The 16046-nt window shown below is 36.1% G+C and overlaps 1 protein-coding gene across 1 annotated transcript in view; it reads left to right on the top strand.

Annotated features, from left to right (window-relative positions):
• The window catches only part of LOC100377474 (regulator of microtubule dynamics protein 1-like), a 35698-nt gene extending 23928 nt beyond the window's left edge, over positions 1–11770 (top strand). The window contains exon 9 of the mRNA XM_002735215.4: positions 10400–11770. Coding sequence (XP_002735261.1) covers positions 10400–10441 — 42 coding nt within the window. The 3' untranslated portion in view covers positions 10442–11770. The remainder of the gene's footprint in view (positions 1–10399) is intronic.
• The last annotated feature ends 4276 nt before the right edge of the window (positions 11771–16046 follow it).

Below are 16046 nucleotides of genomic sequence, written 5' to 3'. Positions count from 1 at the left end.
ATATATGGGTTTCATTCTACATAGTGTGTAGTAATTGTCATGATTGATTCAAAATGAAAATCAGAATCTAGATGTGATGTGTTACCTAGCCTATGATCTCAGGAATTAGACATGTGATATTGCCCTACTGGCCAGTCAATATATATGTATCTGTGTTTACTATTGAACTATCGTATCAACCTAGGCCTGGGTATGGTCCATGTTGTAGAGCTGTATCAACTTTCAATTGGTTGACATTGAACAGCATGAAATTTGGGTTTCACCTTGATTGACAGAATGACCGTGTATTCGTGTTCCTATAATTCTTTGCTTGCTTTTATTTTTCGCTTATTTCGCGAGTAGATAAATGCACTCAATTGAGATCCAGTGAATATTCAAATCAGAATGTATTGTTTCCATTATGAACCAGTTATTTTAAAACCGACAGTATATTTCCAGTGACATATCACATGATGCAACTAAGCTTCCCATATGGTTATTCACTCACAACTGAAATAGCAGCTGTTTGCAATGTTATATACAGAACAGGTAAAAATGTCTGTAGGACCAGAAAACAAAACAACCAGTAATTATGACCTGGATGTTAACACACCCACCAATATAGTGAGAGTTTAATCCTACAGTACACTACGATTACTTGTACTTTACCAACCATTTGAAAATAAACAGTAATTTAATTTTCGGAAGCAGTTTTACAGCTGGGGCAATGTTATATATTAAAAGAATGCATTAATAAATCCCTAAATGAGATGCATAGAAGAAACTGTACACGAACGTTGTGCCATTTGTTCAGTTTTGAGTGTATACTGAAAGCCTTTTGAAAATAGCAAATCTGGTGCATTCAGGGTGACTGGAAAAACTACCCTTCACCATTTCATTACCAGTTCCCTCTTTCCATCACAAATTCACCCTGTTTATAGTCTGCAATTTCTTTCAGAAAAAAGCCAAATTTTTTGAATAAAACCTGAAAATTTTAACTGGTGCCTCCAAAATTAGGGTTCATTTTCAGAAATATAGAAGAATATAAGAAAAAAGTGAGTTTGGTGGTAATCGTAAAGGTCAACAATGAAATGCACTTCGTGAATAAGTGGCACATCAGGAGCAAATATTGATGTTCTCAGATTCTGGGTCATATTTATTTTATCATCTAGCTCCTACCTCGAATATAATTTGAAACAAACCTTAGCATAATTCGTCATCACATGACAACGACAGGACTTGTCATTCCTTTTTAACGAAATATTGCATTTACAGTAAGCTTCATCACTGATTCACTAAGTTTGTGTCAGAATATTACACAAAGTTACTCTGATCATGGTTTTTTAGTAACCGTGCTCTGGTATACAGTTCTTCATTTTCTCCAGTGTACACTATCGAAACATGAGTGTAGTCCTATAGGTGACATTTTTACGAATATACAAATAAAACTTAAACTTTTTTTTATTTATGTAAGTCCATCTTATTCTTAATACTATTGTTTTGAAGAATAATTGCTTTACTGTATACTCAATGTGTGTAATATCTGGTTGTTTTTGAAGACTTTTTTTTTTTCAAATTAAACCAAGGCCTTTAGAGAGTGCAGGTTGTAAAATGTAGAAATTCAGAGAAAAAAAGGGTATGTGACTATTAAGTTTTCCGGATTTGTAACAGACCACATAGTATGTGTATAGCTATTCACACCTCTGTCTTATATTGCTTGAACAAACTATCAGGGGATAAAATCTTCTTTCTCTCTGGGATTCTCCACACTTGTCAGGGGGGAAACTCGTCTCGTCTCTCTATCTCGTCTCCTTGAGGTACGGGATCGGGAAAGTCACTTTAACTTTACAGTCAAATAAGGCACACACAACGAAATACGTTTCAGCTCTCGTCTTAGTCGATCTTTTGGAGCACTCTATAAGACACAGCGCCCTGGGGAAAAGTCCCCAAGACTCTCACAAGGCTGAACCAAGACTCGCTCAAGACTGGACTGCCTCAAGGCTCGCCCCTGGACTGCACTCTCGACTGCCCAGGACTGCACTCTCTCTTCTCTACTGCGTCTATCGTGCTGTGCTCCCCAAGACCAACTCAAACTCTCTTTATTCATTTTCAAAACTCTAACCAATTACAAAACAGTAAAAGACTCTAGGGCGTAACCTTCAATCATAAAGCTAATCACACTAAGCACTGAATACGTCATATCTTTTGATTAATCGTTCACTACATTAATAACTATGAATATCAACTGTCAGAATCGCGACGGATATCTGGTAATTAGTTCCAAATCACTGAGCCAAGTTCCGTCCAAAACTTCAAATAGACCTAAACGATGACAGACATAACACAGCAATTCGCTAATCAACTAATTAAGTCGGTTAACAGATACGCAAAAACAAATTCATGACAAAACACTTGGCTTGACTGATTAGCGTGTCTATTTCCTTGCATTTTGGCCTCAAATAAGACTACCAGTATTTAATTACAGTCCTTGAAAATTATATTTGAAAACTTTTGCACATAACATACCCTGATTCCTTAAAAAAAAAAAAAAATGCATGACACTGTCACTTTTGGATATATTTATTTTATTTTTTTATTAGACGCATAAAATCCTTAAGAAAGGATAAAAAGGGTCTTACAGAAAGAAATTAAAAAAAACTACAATCTAAAAAAGAAAACAGAAAATAAAAACTTTTCTAAAAAAATAAAAAAAATAAAAAACAATAAAGACAATTTGCAGCCAATGGTGAATACAGAATAAAGAATGAACACAAAATGTAGCCTAATACACTGATAGTTGTTGCTGTTTTGTTCCATAGCTGTTTTTTAGGAAGACAGCTAAGGCTGGTGCTAGAGTATGGTTTGCCATAATCAAAGTGAATTTATTCTGACTATTTTCTTTATCAAAATTTGGAATTTTATTTTGTGCAGTCAGGAATAATTTGTCCCTATGGTGACTGTAAGCTGGACATTTCATTACAAAATGTTGCTCATCCTCAATTATATTTTGGCTGCACATATCACATGTTCTTTTATCCAGCGGCACATTGTTATGTCTGCCTTTCTCAATTATATGCATTGTTAAATTTGCCAAATTTGAGCATGTCCACTTGCAGATAACTCGGGCATGTGACATCAGAGTTTGAGCATGTCCATTTGCAGATAACTCAGGCATGTGACATCAGAGTTTGAGCATGTCCACTTGCAGATAACTCAGACATGTGACATCAGAGTTTGAGCATGTCCACTTGCAGATAACTCAGGCATGTGACATCATGCAGAGTTTGAGCATGTCCACTTGCAGATAACTCAGGCATGTGACATCATGCAGAGTTTGAGCATGTCCACTTACAGATAACTCAGGCATGTGACATCAGAGTTTGAGCATGTCCACTTGCAGATAACTCAGGCATGTGACATCAGAGTTTGAGCATGTCCACTTGCAGATAACTCAGGCATGTGACATCAGAGTTTGAGCATGTCCACTTGCAGATAACTCAGGCATATGACATCAGAGTTTGAGCATGTCCACTTGCAGATAACTCAGGCATGTGACATCAGAGTACGGAGCAATTACTAACTTTGAAACCACGTGATGACTGCTTGTCCAATAGGAAAATCAATAAACGAGTTTGGAGATGACAATGACTATCATCTCTTAGTCAACTTATTTGCAATGCTATATATAATATTATTCTATTTTGAAATACTATACTATACTATTCTCGAGGGCGAACATCCAGGCATTTTCATCGCTTGACAACAATCACAGTGAAAACGAAGGCCGAAAACTCTTAGAAAACTGTACTTTAGTTGTTGAGACTCCCCTGAACAGTGGTGTGCATCTTAGCAACGTAGAATGTTCTGTGACGTAGCTTCACTCCCAAGAATAAGGTAGTCATATTCCATAAAACTGTATACTCAGTATTTCCTCCTGAATGTATACTAACACCCATAGTTGAAAAATAACAATATCACCACCAAAGTGGCTACAGACCATACTTCAATATACATGTAGCAATGTTGTACTGGGAGAATGCAAATGTTCACTTGCTATATTGATGAACAACTTTTAGAATTTTTTTTCTTATAAAGGTCACTGCATCTGTATGACTGCGTCTTTCTTCACCAATTTCTTTTTTCATTTCATCAAGTCACCTATTTTATTAATTGTAAAATATCTAAATTATAATAACTATATTTTTATTGAATGAAGTAAGTTATTATGACTGCTCACACAGATCCAGATTACCCCACCACCTGCACTGATGGACTAGAATTGTAATTATGGATTTGAGGTGTTTTTTATTACTCGATATTACATCTGTTGACCAAATGAGTAATTATTGAAGCTTAACTTGATTGTCTATCCTTGCTTTGTATCCAAATATGACCCACTTTCGCTTGTCAGAAATAGCTGTGCATGTCAGGCCAAGGGAAAAAAATTATGTGTTTCCTATAACCTGACTACCCTATTTTTCACCGCTCGACTCAACGCTTTTTTCACAAATGTCACAAAATTTACAGGCTTTGAATGAGATTTAACAGAAATTCAAAAAATTATGACATTTTTATTCGCAAAAACACTCAAAAAAATAACCAAAAAAATATTTAAAAAATCCCTACCTTGACCTACTTTGAAAAGCATGTTAAAGGATTCAAATATTTGTTTTTATTTGGCTTGATGGATATGAATCAGTGAAAAAAACACAATTGCAATGGCCTCAAGAAGGTGTGAAAATATAAAATATTGGAAAAGGTTGGATAAAGTAAGAATTGAAAAGTTTCCTGATCATTTGTAATAATCAGGTATCACCAAATCAGTGATTTGTTTCCACGGAAACAATGATTTTGTAGTTTTCTTTCAGTAATGTTTAGTTTAGTATATACCTATCACTATGGCGGCTCTTTTGAATTCTTGGTTACTTGAATTTTTATTTTTTTTACGAATGTTAAAAGAAGTCATGAAAAGAATAGAGCTTGTACATTTCCTGAGAATTCCTGTGTCACTTCCGTTATAGCTGGCATCTTGCATTTTCTGTAAATTTATTTTTTATGTAAAAATTTAATTGTAAATGTATTAATTCTGTCCTTGGATTATAAAAGATTATTTAGAATAGTTTAAATTTCATACAACATGTTGCCATTCACCTCACTTACTTACTAAACCTTCACAGATATGTTTTTTTTGTTTTAGTTGCTATAAAATGTACAAAAAACACAATAGAGCATATGTTTCATATTTTAACCAGATTGACACAATGTAGCAAATTTTGTCCACCTTATATAGCATATCCCATTATCTTTTATCTCACTTTTGTTGCACCTGTTTTTCATTTTCTTTGCACCCGTATCTCACTTTTTTTGCACTCGTATCTCACTCATCTTGCACCCATATCTCACTCACCTTGCACCCATATCTCACTCACCTTGCACCCATATCTCACTCACCTTGCACCTGACATCTCACTTTTCTTGCACCTGACATCTCACTTTTCTTGCACCTGACATCTCACTTTCCTTGCACCCGACATCTCACTTTCCTTGCACCCGATATCTCACTTTCCTTGCACCCATATCTCACTCCTCATGCACCCATATCTCACTCCTCATGCACCCATATCTCACTCCTCATGCATCCGTATCTCACTCCTCATGCATTCGTATCTCACTCCTCATGCACCCGTATCTCACTCCTCATGCACCCGTATCTCACTCCTCATGCACCCATATCTCACTCATTATGCACCCATATCTCAGTCTCCTTACACCCATATTTCACTCACCTTATACCCATATTTCACTCACCTTATACCCATATCTTACTTGCATTTTACTGTACTTCACTTGCCAGTCACTCATATCTCATTTACCTTGTACCCATATCTCACCATTCTTGCAGTACATCTTGCCATTCACCCATATCTCACTCCATGCACCCATATCTAACTCACCTTATACCCATATCTCTGTCATCATGCACCCATTTCTCACTCATCATGAACCCATATCTTGCTCTCCTTACACCCATATTTCATCCACCTTACCCCCATATCTCTCTCGCCATGCACTCGTATCTCACTCACCTGGCCCCCATATCTCTCTTCTTACACTCGTATCTCATTCACCTGGCCCCCATATCTGTCATCGTGCACCCATTCCTCAATACTTTGCACCCATATCTCCTTCATCATGCACCCATATCTCACCCTCCTTACACTCATATCTCACTCACCGTACCCCAATATCTCATCAACATGCATCCATTCCTCAATAATTCCCCCCCCCCCATATATAAGCACCATGTACCAATATTTTACTCGCCATAGCTGCACTTGCATCAAACTTTCAAAGTACCCACATGAAACTTGCCCTGTCCCACATGAATCTCACAACACCCATATCTCACTCAACCACATCATACCCTAAAATGCCAGGCATGGTAAACAGATCTGAGATTATTCAGATGCATATTCAACATGTGTACAAGCTGGCTGAGGAAGGTCACAGCTACGAAAATTATCCAAAATATTCCCACAGAAGTAAGCTTATTAGTTTTGCTTTGATTGTTTTAGTCATTATCCCTCGTTATTAAACACATTTTACACGATATTTGCGGCGAAATCTATCAGTTTATTGTGATTTATAAAATCTCCCAAATAATAGTGATTTGAAGAGGATGCTGTACATGTTGCCATTAGCAACAGTTGTATTTAATATGTTCATATATACAACCCAAAGGAAATGCATTACAGACCACATGTTGGAAAATCCTCTATTAAAATAATAGTTTTTTTTCATAATAGATATTGTCCCCGAAAACATCGTTTGACGATGTTTGCCAAATAAATTGTGTACAGATTCATGATTAGTTGAATTTTAAATAATTTTGCATCATTCTTTTTTCAACTTGTCAATTGAAATAAGATGTGATGCTCAAAACTCCAAAAGTTATTTTTCTGTCATTATTGATGTATAATCTGTGTTGTTACATCACTTAAGCAATTGAATTCATCTCAATAAAAAGTGTTTTGCTCAAGTAATAATGCATAAATTAAAATACCAATCAATTTGAATTGTATAAAACATGTCTTGGGTAATTTTTGTCACATGGGCTGTATGTTCGTGTGATAATTTCATCGCGTTTCATGAACATCTGGTTCACTTTTAATTATAGGTGTTTATGTATCAGATTAAAATGAGCTGATTATTTATATTTTTTGTGGGGATTTAATAATATATAGCATATCTGCCGACACATGTATGTGAAAAACATGTATATGTAGTTTTTAATATGAGTAACTTTAAATTGTACAACGTAGATATTAAATTTAGTATAAAGCCTGCTGTTCAAGGTTGACTTCTGAAAGTGCAAAGACTCTTGATCCTAACAAATATTCCTGTCATCGTACTTTGCATTTCTATGGTATACTGGTAGTTAAATTACCGGTACATACAATATGCCACCATTTATCTCATTTACCCAGCCTTTGCACATATCTAGCACTTTTCACTCTGATTTATGTATTGGCTCAATCATTTTTTGACTCCCGTGTGCGAAGCACAAAAGGGAGTCTTTGCAGTTACCCTGTCTGTATGTCTGTATGTCTGTATGTATGTATGTATGTATGTATGTCACTTTTTTTGTTCCACCGTTATCTCAAGAACCACTAATCAAATTGTGGTGAAACTTGGTACATAAATGCTCTGGGATAATGCGCAGAGTTGATTAGGTTTTGGTAAAAATCTATGAATATTAATTACCTAATTTGCATGATAATTAGCTGATTTTTAGCTGTTCCATGACTGTTCCACTGATATATGAAGAACCACTCATTGGATTTTGATGAAACTTGGCACATGGATGCTCTGAACTAATGCGCAGATTTGATTTGTTTTGGGTAAAAATCTATTAATATTAAATACCTAATTTGCATGATAATTAACTGATTTTAAGCTGTTCCATGACTGTTCCACTGATTTTTGAAGAACCACTCATTGGATTTTGATGAAACTTGGCACATGGATGCTCTGATCTAATGCGCAGATTTCATTAGTTTTGGGTAAAAATCTGTTTATATTATATTAATTACCTAATTTGCATAATGATTAATCAATTTTCGGCTTTTCCACTGATATCTCAAGTACTAATCATAACATTTCAATAAAACTTGGTACATAGATGTCATATGAGACTGCACAGACTTGATAGTTTTTAGGGTAATATCAGTACATATTAATTACCTAATTTGCATAATTAATTAATTTTCAGGTTTTGATATTTCGAGTAATAATGATCACGTTTCAATGAAACTTGGTACATAGTTACTTGAGGACTGTGCAGAGACCTAATTAGTTTTGGGTAAATATTTGTGCATATTAATCACCTTATTAGCAAAATTATTTAATTTTCAGCTTTTCACCTGATATCTCAAGTACTAATCATCACATTTCAATGAGTCTTGCGACATAGATATTCTAGGACTATGCAGAGACCTGATTAATTTTGGGATAAATAATTGTGCCTATTAATTACCTAATTTGAATAATTAGTTAATTTTTTGCTGTTCTATGGCTGTTGCACTGATGTCTAAAAACCACTCATTGGATTTCAACGAAACTTTTCAAGAGTACCTGTCACATTTCAATGAACCCAGGACTATACACCATATTAGTTTTTGGTAAATATTTATGCTTCTTAATCACCTAATTAACATAATTAATTAATACTGTATATCTCAAGTATTGATCATCACATTTGAATAAAACTTAGTACATAAATGGTCTAGGACAATAGACAGCCTGATTAATTTTGGGTCAAAATCTGTTCATATTAATTCTCTAATTAGCATATTAATTAATATTTTTTTGGTTCTAATCACATTTCAATGAAACTTGGTACATTGTGCAGACCTTATTAGTTTTACACTTAAATCTGTTCGTTACCTTATTTGCATAATTAATTTTCTGCGTTTCCATCAACATCTCAAGTTCAAGTAATTTTGAATTAATTTTTAATGCGTCTCCAATACTCTCAGCACACGGGAGTTCTTTCTAAGCTTTCTTTGATTTGGAAAGTGAGGTATCTTGGATAGGATTTGTTGGTATTCGTTAAAATTTGATACAAACATTATACATGTTGAGATACTTGTCCATAATGATTTATTTCATGTTTGAATCCAAAATGACCAACTGGCAGCCATCTTGTTTTTTTCAAAATGTATCGCTGACATGTCTTTTTTCTCTTCAAATTATACATGTTAGGATACATGTCCATGACAATTAGTTTCACAATCAGACCAAAGATGGTGACTGCCTGCAATCTTGCTTTTTGACCATACTACAACATCTCTGTACATGAGCGTGGACAAATAAAATTCAGTTTGAATACAAAAAATGCATGAATAGCATATCCTGTTTAATTTCTGAATATATATTCAGATTTTAGAAGTCGTATATTACATGTAATTTCTGTTGATACTAGACCAGCCAGTTATTCACTCTCAATTACTAACTATGCTTTTGGTTCATATTACTTTATTTTTGTCATGAATAACATTTCCCCTAATTCCAACAAGGACTATGTCATTAACAATGACTTTTTATTATACATCACGTCATAGATATACAGATGTATTGGTTTGACAATCTAACAGGTGGCCATTTTGTTAATCAATGATGTTCCAACACAATCTCTCAATATGGACAAATATCGTACTATTCGATTTTGTTTGTGTAAACTGGCATTTTAATTCATTTTGAGGGGTCTGAATTTAGCCACTGTGTAATGTGTGTTCTGGATTTGTTATACAAACTTCAGGGCTTAAACATACTTCATAGAACATACACATAGATTGGTGAAGCACATGACGAAATAGACAACATTTCTAGTCAACTTCAATGAACTAGCGCTAATACCAACTACACTATTTTGACACATAAACGAAGTGTAAAAATAAACTGTTTTTAGTTGTGATTCTTTGCATTTTAATATGTTGATTCACAAAACAGATGACTGTCCCGGCTCATGACAGGGACAGGCGCATTAATGTCACATGTTTTATTTGAATGCTATGACGCAATGCATGCACATATTCCATGCACACATTCTTCATGGGAGTTTTCTTGCAAAATGCAAAATATATTACCATTTTTGGAAATAATAATTGATATTACTATATTATCCCTGTTTTGATAAGTTGATCATACACTCGCAATCACTATGATCGAATAGTGCTCGGTTGTGCGATCTCAGTTCAGTTAGATATTTGGGGCAGGATCACAGGTCTTCTAGTGGCAGATATAAGACCTTGCTTCAGCTAATCAAATTGCTAGATTCAGACCATGTTATCATTATTAACTCGCTATGGCTGCCAATGTTTTTAACCATACTAATATAATTGTGATTTTTGTCTTACAGGCTCACAAGGAGGCTGAAGAGTTAATGAAGAAAGTGAAGTGAGCTGGCCGATAATTGTATGCACCTACCTTCTAAAGTGTTTTCAATATACACATAGTTAAAGTCAGCTCTGTAGCCAATGATGAAACTCAGTGTTTTTTGTTTTTCTGTGTGGCTGTAGTTTCTGCTGGTAAAATGATGCAGCACTAAGATTAAAATTTTCGCAAACAGCGATGAAACACTGCATGTGATTGGCCAGTGACATACGTATTATTATAATCGACATTATTTACAGTCGTTCATTTCTGAGATCTATTAATTGTATGGTAGTAGTATATATAAGTATAGTTCCGTTTTTGATATTTTTAGATAAGATAGGGAATGCAAAGGTTTAAATGTAAATATGATGCTATTAACTATGACCTCACATACAGTCAGTAATATCCTGATAACTCGCCTTACACAGTAAATGACCACTCACCTGTCACAGTGAGTAACTTGATAACTCGCCTCCCAGACAATAATATCCTGATAACTCGCTTCATACAGTGATTGACCACTCGCATGTCACACAGTGACTAACTTGGTAACTCACCTCCCAGACAATAATATCCTGATAACACGCCTCATACAGTTTATGACCACTCACCTTTCACAGTGAGTAACTTGATAACTCGCCTCCCAGACAATAATATCCTGATAACTCGCCTCGTACAGAGAATGACCACTCACCTGTCACACAGTGAATAACCTGGTAACTCACCTCCCAGACAATAATATCCTGATAACTCGCTTCACACAGTGATTGACCACTCACATGTCACACAGTGACTAACTTGGTAACTCACCTCCCAGACAATAATATAATGATAACGCGCCTCATACAGTTTATGACCACTCACCTTTCACAGTGAGTAACTTGATAACTCGCCTCCCAGACAATAATATCCTGATAACTCGCCTCGTACAGAGAATGACCACTCACCTGTCACACAGTGAATAACCTGGTAACTCACCTCCCAGACAATAATATCCTGATAACTCGCCTCATACAGAGAATGACCACTCACCTGTCACAGTGAGTAACTTGATAACTCACTTCCCAGTCAATAATTGCCTGCACGTAGTCAATAACATAACTCATCTCACAGTCAATGAACACTTGCTTCGTGCAGTTTAAAACCTGAAAACTCACACAGTCAATAAACGCCATATTGTCAGCTTAGTGTTTACCTCTTGTGCTAAAATGGTAATGTATAATTTTAAATAAATTTGTACAACTACAAGAATATCACTGCATAAATAATGCTGCTTTGACGTCATTTCAATATTAGACATGAAGATAAATAAATTATTATTGATGCATTTGTTGAATAAATATTAATGCCAGTTTGTTTGTCTGTTTTATTACATAACACTATTCACATTATTGATTTCAATCTCATGAGTAGGAATTACTCAATGAATCCACAAGAGTTGTATTTTTGACTCCTGTATGTGAAGCACACAATGAGTAATTGCAGTTAGTCTGTCTGTCTGTCTGTCTGTCTGTCTGTCTGTCTGTCTTTCTGTGTCTGTCTGTCTGTCTGTGTCTGTCTGTGTGTGTGTCTGTCTGTCTGTCTGTCTGTCTGTCTGTCTGTCTGTCTGTCTGTCTGTCTGTGTCTGTGTCTGTCTATCTGTGTCTGTCTGTCTGTCTATCTGTGTCTGTCTGTCTGTCTATCTGTGTCTGTCTGTTGTCTGTCTGTCTGTCTGTATGTGTGTGTATGCTCAAATTTTATTAGGTTTTGGTTTAAATTCATTCATATTAATTACCTAATTAGCTAATTTTTAGCTGTTCCACTGATATCTAAAGCACCACTTAATTGATTTTAATGAAAGCCATGGCAGCCATTTTGATTAGGTCCAAATTGGTACATAGACTATTGCATTCTAGCACATTATTGAAAATTTATGTATTCCTGTGGTTGTGGGAAATGGATCAATTTGTTATGTGACTTATAATCCTTGGCGGGAATTGTAATATGACATTGCCCACTTGGTCAACCCAAATTTTTCTGTTGACACACTCAAGTGGTCACTGTTAAATGCTTTGATGCAGAATTTTCAACTAGTGTAGTGACAAGTACTTTGGAACAAAATTATTGATGTATCATGCAATTCCCATCTTGTAACAGTGCAGTAAACAAACCTGAAACAAGTTGGTCCCTTTGAACACATGTCAGTATGTGTAGCATGATGTACCGTGTGGGTAAAGTTTGAATTCAATCAGTCAGGACTATAGAACAGCCTGCCATGTAGGCATGGGTAGACCCGAACAGCATCAGACCTCGCTAACACCCGACAGAATATTGTCTGTCTCGTTGGAAAGATAAATATTGCGAATTCGCAAAGTTCACGCCTTCTTACAATGAATTTTAATGAATATTCATTTTGGTAGTCATGGTAACATCGTTAATCAAAGCAGTGTTTGCATTGTCGGCAAAAATCACAGGCTGTTTTCAATAAGATGATAAACATTTGGCGTCAAAACATTTAAGTCAACAAACAAATAAACCCTGCCGTGAATGGTTACTCTTTGATGGCTGTCACTATCTGATGTTCCTGCAATTTGATTGGTACCGACAAAAAAAATCGTCCAGGGAAGTGTAAAACTTCATCTTTCTGTCAGGCGTGTGTTGGGTTCGGAGCACCGTGGAGGGTGCAACTCGCGCTACCTCATCAGGCTAGGCTTCAGAACAGCATTGTGTAAAATGGCTTCCCACTTGTCACCAATAGCTCTTTCTGATCACCAATTAACTGAGATATTAATTGCTTTTGCACATGAACTCAAAGATCTTAATGCACTCAGTTATCCTGTGCCCTCTTCTGTTGTTGCCCAGCTTTCCCTTATGCTGACACTATTAAGGCCACTTTGATCAGTCTGTTGACTCGAGCATCAACTCTGATTATGGTTTTGGTAGCTGTCCTCACATTATCCAAGCTTGATGCATTCCTCTCCTCTGTTGAATTGTCATGGTATGAACACCTACTTGGTAACCAGGATGTTTAATGCCACAAGAATCATTCATATGTGCTCAATTAGTTCATGAAGTGAGATACGTTCCGTACCCTCATGCCAACATTGCTCTTGCAAAGTCCGACTCTTTATCAATTCAAGCTTTACCATTATCATCATTGCAATGTACCACGTGAACATCCTTTTTAATGCTTTCACTAAAACAGCTGCATCCAAGTCCCAACCTACCAATGACTATAAACCTAGAATCTGGTCCAGTAAGTCAAACACTAGCAAATGAAATAAGAATTCCCACTCCTACAATTATACATGCGTAAATGCTATAAGCTATGGTGTGTCAGTATTTGTTTGGGACAGAACCAACCAATCGTACTGGTTTCAGTACAACCGGGACTAGGTTATTTCAGAGAAGCACAGGGCCCAGACGTATTGGCATAACAAACTACATTCATAGTTGGTGTGGTATCTTTACTACTGACATGGTCTCGAGGCCAATTCAATTCAGAATTGGCAGAGATTGCAAGCCAACTCAATTTAAAGTTCATACAGTGTCTGGCCAGTATGGGTTCTTGTTCAATGCTACTTCACCAATTGGCTTGTGCCTGTGTGTGGATCACTGGAGGAGGAGAATCTAGAACAAACTTTCTGGTAGAGTGAGGGTACACGATACCATTCTTTTTCACTCCCACACCCATAAACAGATCCTCTATTTGGACCATTTGCAAGAGTTTCAGAGAAGACTCGTGTATTATTGACAAGCTTGAAGCCTTACTAGAAAAGGAAGTGATCCAGATATACACAGGGTCAGGACCTGTATTTTATGCTCCTGGTTCCTGGTACTGCGGCAAAAGATCCTTTAGCAACTGGCAGAGCTGTAAGACCAAGACCCTGGGCCAAGAGTTGCTTTTCTTATCCCATTAATAGCAATTGTTCGCCATTGTCTGCTTCAAAGTTGCAATATTCTTTGTTTGGTTTAAATAACATTCATCAATTGTTGTTAAGGTTTGGGTTAAAAGAGATGGTATATCAATTTAAGATCTTCCCTTTCAGCCTCTGAATGGTACAATTGGTGGTCGTCTAACTCTATGCCTGGCGCATCATTAGCAGAGAATAATATATCTTGGGATTACACAACACCATTACCGACTAAGACAACACTAAATGGCAGATCCTGACCAGAATCTAAACTACTATACAAGCCCTGGGTGGGACCACTCATCGAGCTGACAGTCACACCACTGATTGGTTATCGTTAGCTCTTCAGGTTAAGTGTGTCATGTTAACAACACCAAGGCATCATTCCTCGCTGATTATTCAGGAAAGACAGTGTTCTTCGCTTTGCTAGCATGAGAAGATGTAGCAAATTACAAGTACACAGCTTTGAATGTTCATTTACAATGCAGTGAACAAATATAACACTTTTGCGTGCTGCACCATGAATGGTTCGTAGAAACTATCTGCATTACATGTTCCCTACGGCTCAATCCGTATATGGTGAAAGTGCATGGCTTTAGGGTATTGCTCATATGTTTTTTAAACACACAATACATGTATCTCCTCAAAAACCTTGCCATCAGCAGCACTGGTTGTCTTCTGTTGTTGTGGGACCGCGAATTACAACCATGTTTTGTTTAACATGTCATTTCTTAACCCTTAGCTCTGACTAACCATAAGGATGGCTAACCTCAAGTCATTCACGACAACGTAAATTAGGTATTTTCATTTCAGAAAAAATAATGCCTTGGTTATGTTGGATAAAACTGCATAAAACACTATATGAAGCCAGATTTGTTGGCAAGTTCAATTGAGTGTGCAGCTAAAGAAACTTTCTTACAGCAAAGATGGACTTCAAAAATACTTTGAAGGTATATTTTCTCACACTCTATACTACCATACCACGTGACAAGTTAAAATTACATTTGAATAATATTTTCCATAAAATATTACATTGTATAATGGTAAAAAATCCCATTTTTTTTACTGATAACATTTAAGCAAAAACGTTCCACGCGGAAGATAACATTGTCAATATGCTTGAATATTTGACTGACAACATATTTCTTTGGTAACCATGTCTTTTAACAAAGCATCGGCATTCCAATGGGAACTCTTTGCTGGCCGAGTTCAAAATCATTCAATATCATCTTCAGATGATGTACTTTTCATCTACAATCCATCTGAACTTGAAATCAAAGGAACACGAGAATCAAGTTCTTCTGCCTCATATCTTGATCATTGCCGATATTATTCAGGTTAAAGTGGATAAGACATTATGAAAATAGTATCTTGGTCTGCAGTGGTTCACTGCATGCTCACTCGCTTCATTGTAACTATAACAACATACTATGTGATTATTATTGGACATCCTTCCAGTCTTGACTACATCTTATCGCCCAAGCAGACGGACCTACCTCCACAAACTTAAGAGCGACAGCTCCTTGTATGGCTATACAATACTACAGATCGACTAGGAATAATTGTACTATGGTACACTCAAATCTTTGGCCCAGATGTATGAACTTACCAATTCATTTTCTTTCCATGAAATATTAACTTAATTTTCTATAAATGTAAAATCAGTGTCACTTTACAAATGACTGCAATAAAATAACGGTAATGTTATAAGTAAGTATTATGGTCCGTTATAAACAA

This window comes from Saccoglossus kowalevskii, chromosome 6 (assembly GCF_978046115.1).
Source record: "Saccoglossus kowalevskii chromosome 6, keSacKowa6.1, whole genome shotgun sequence".
NCBI lineage: Eukaryota > Metazoa > Hemichordata > Enteropneusta > Harrimaniidae > Saccoglossus > Saccoglossus kowalevskii.
Note: the sequence above shows the minus strand (reverse complement) of the source record. Positions and strands in the feature narration are given on the sequence as shown.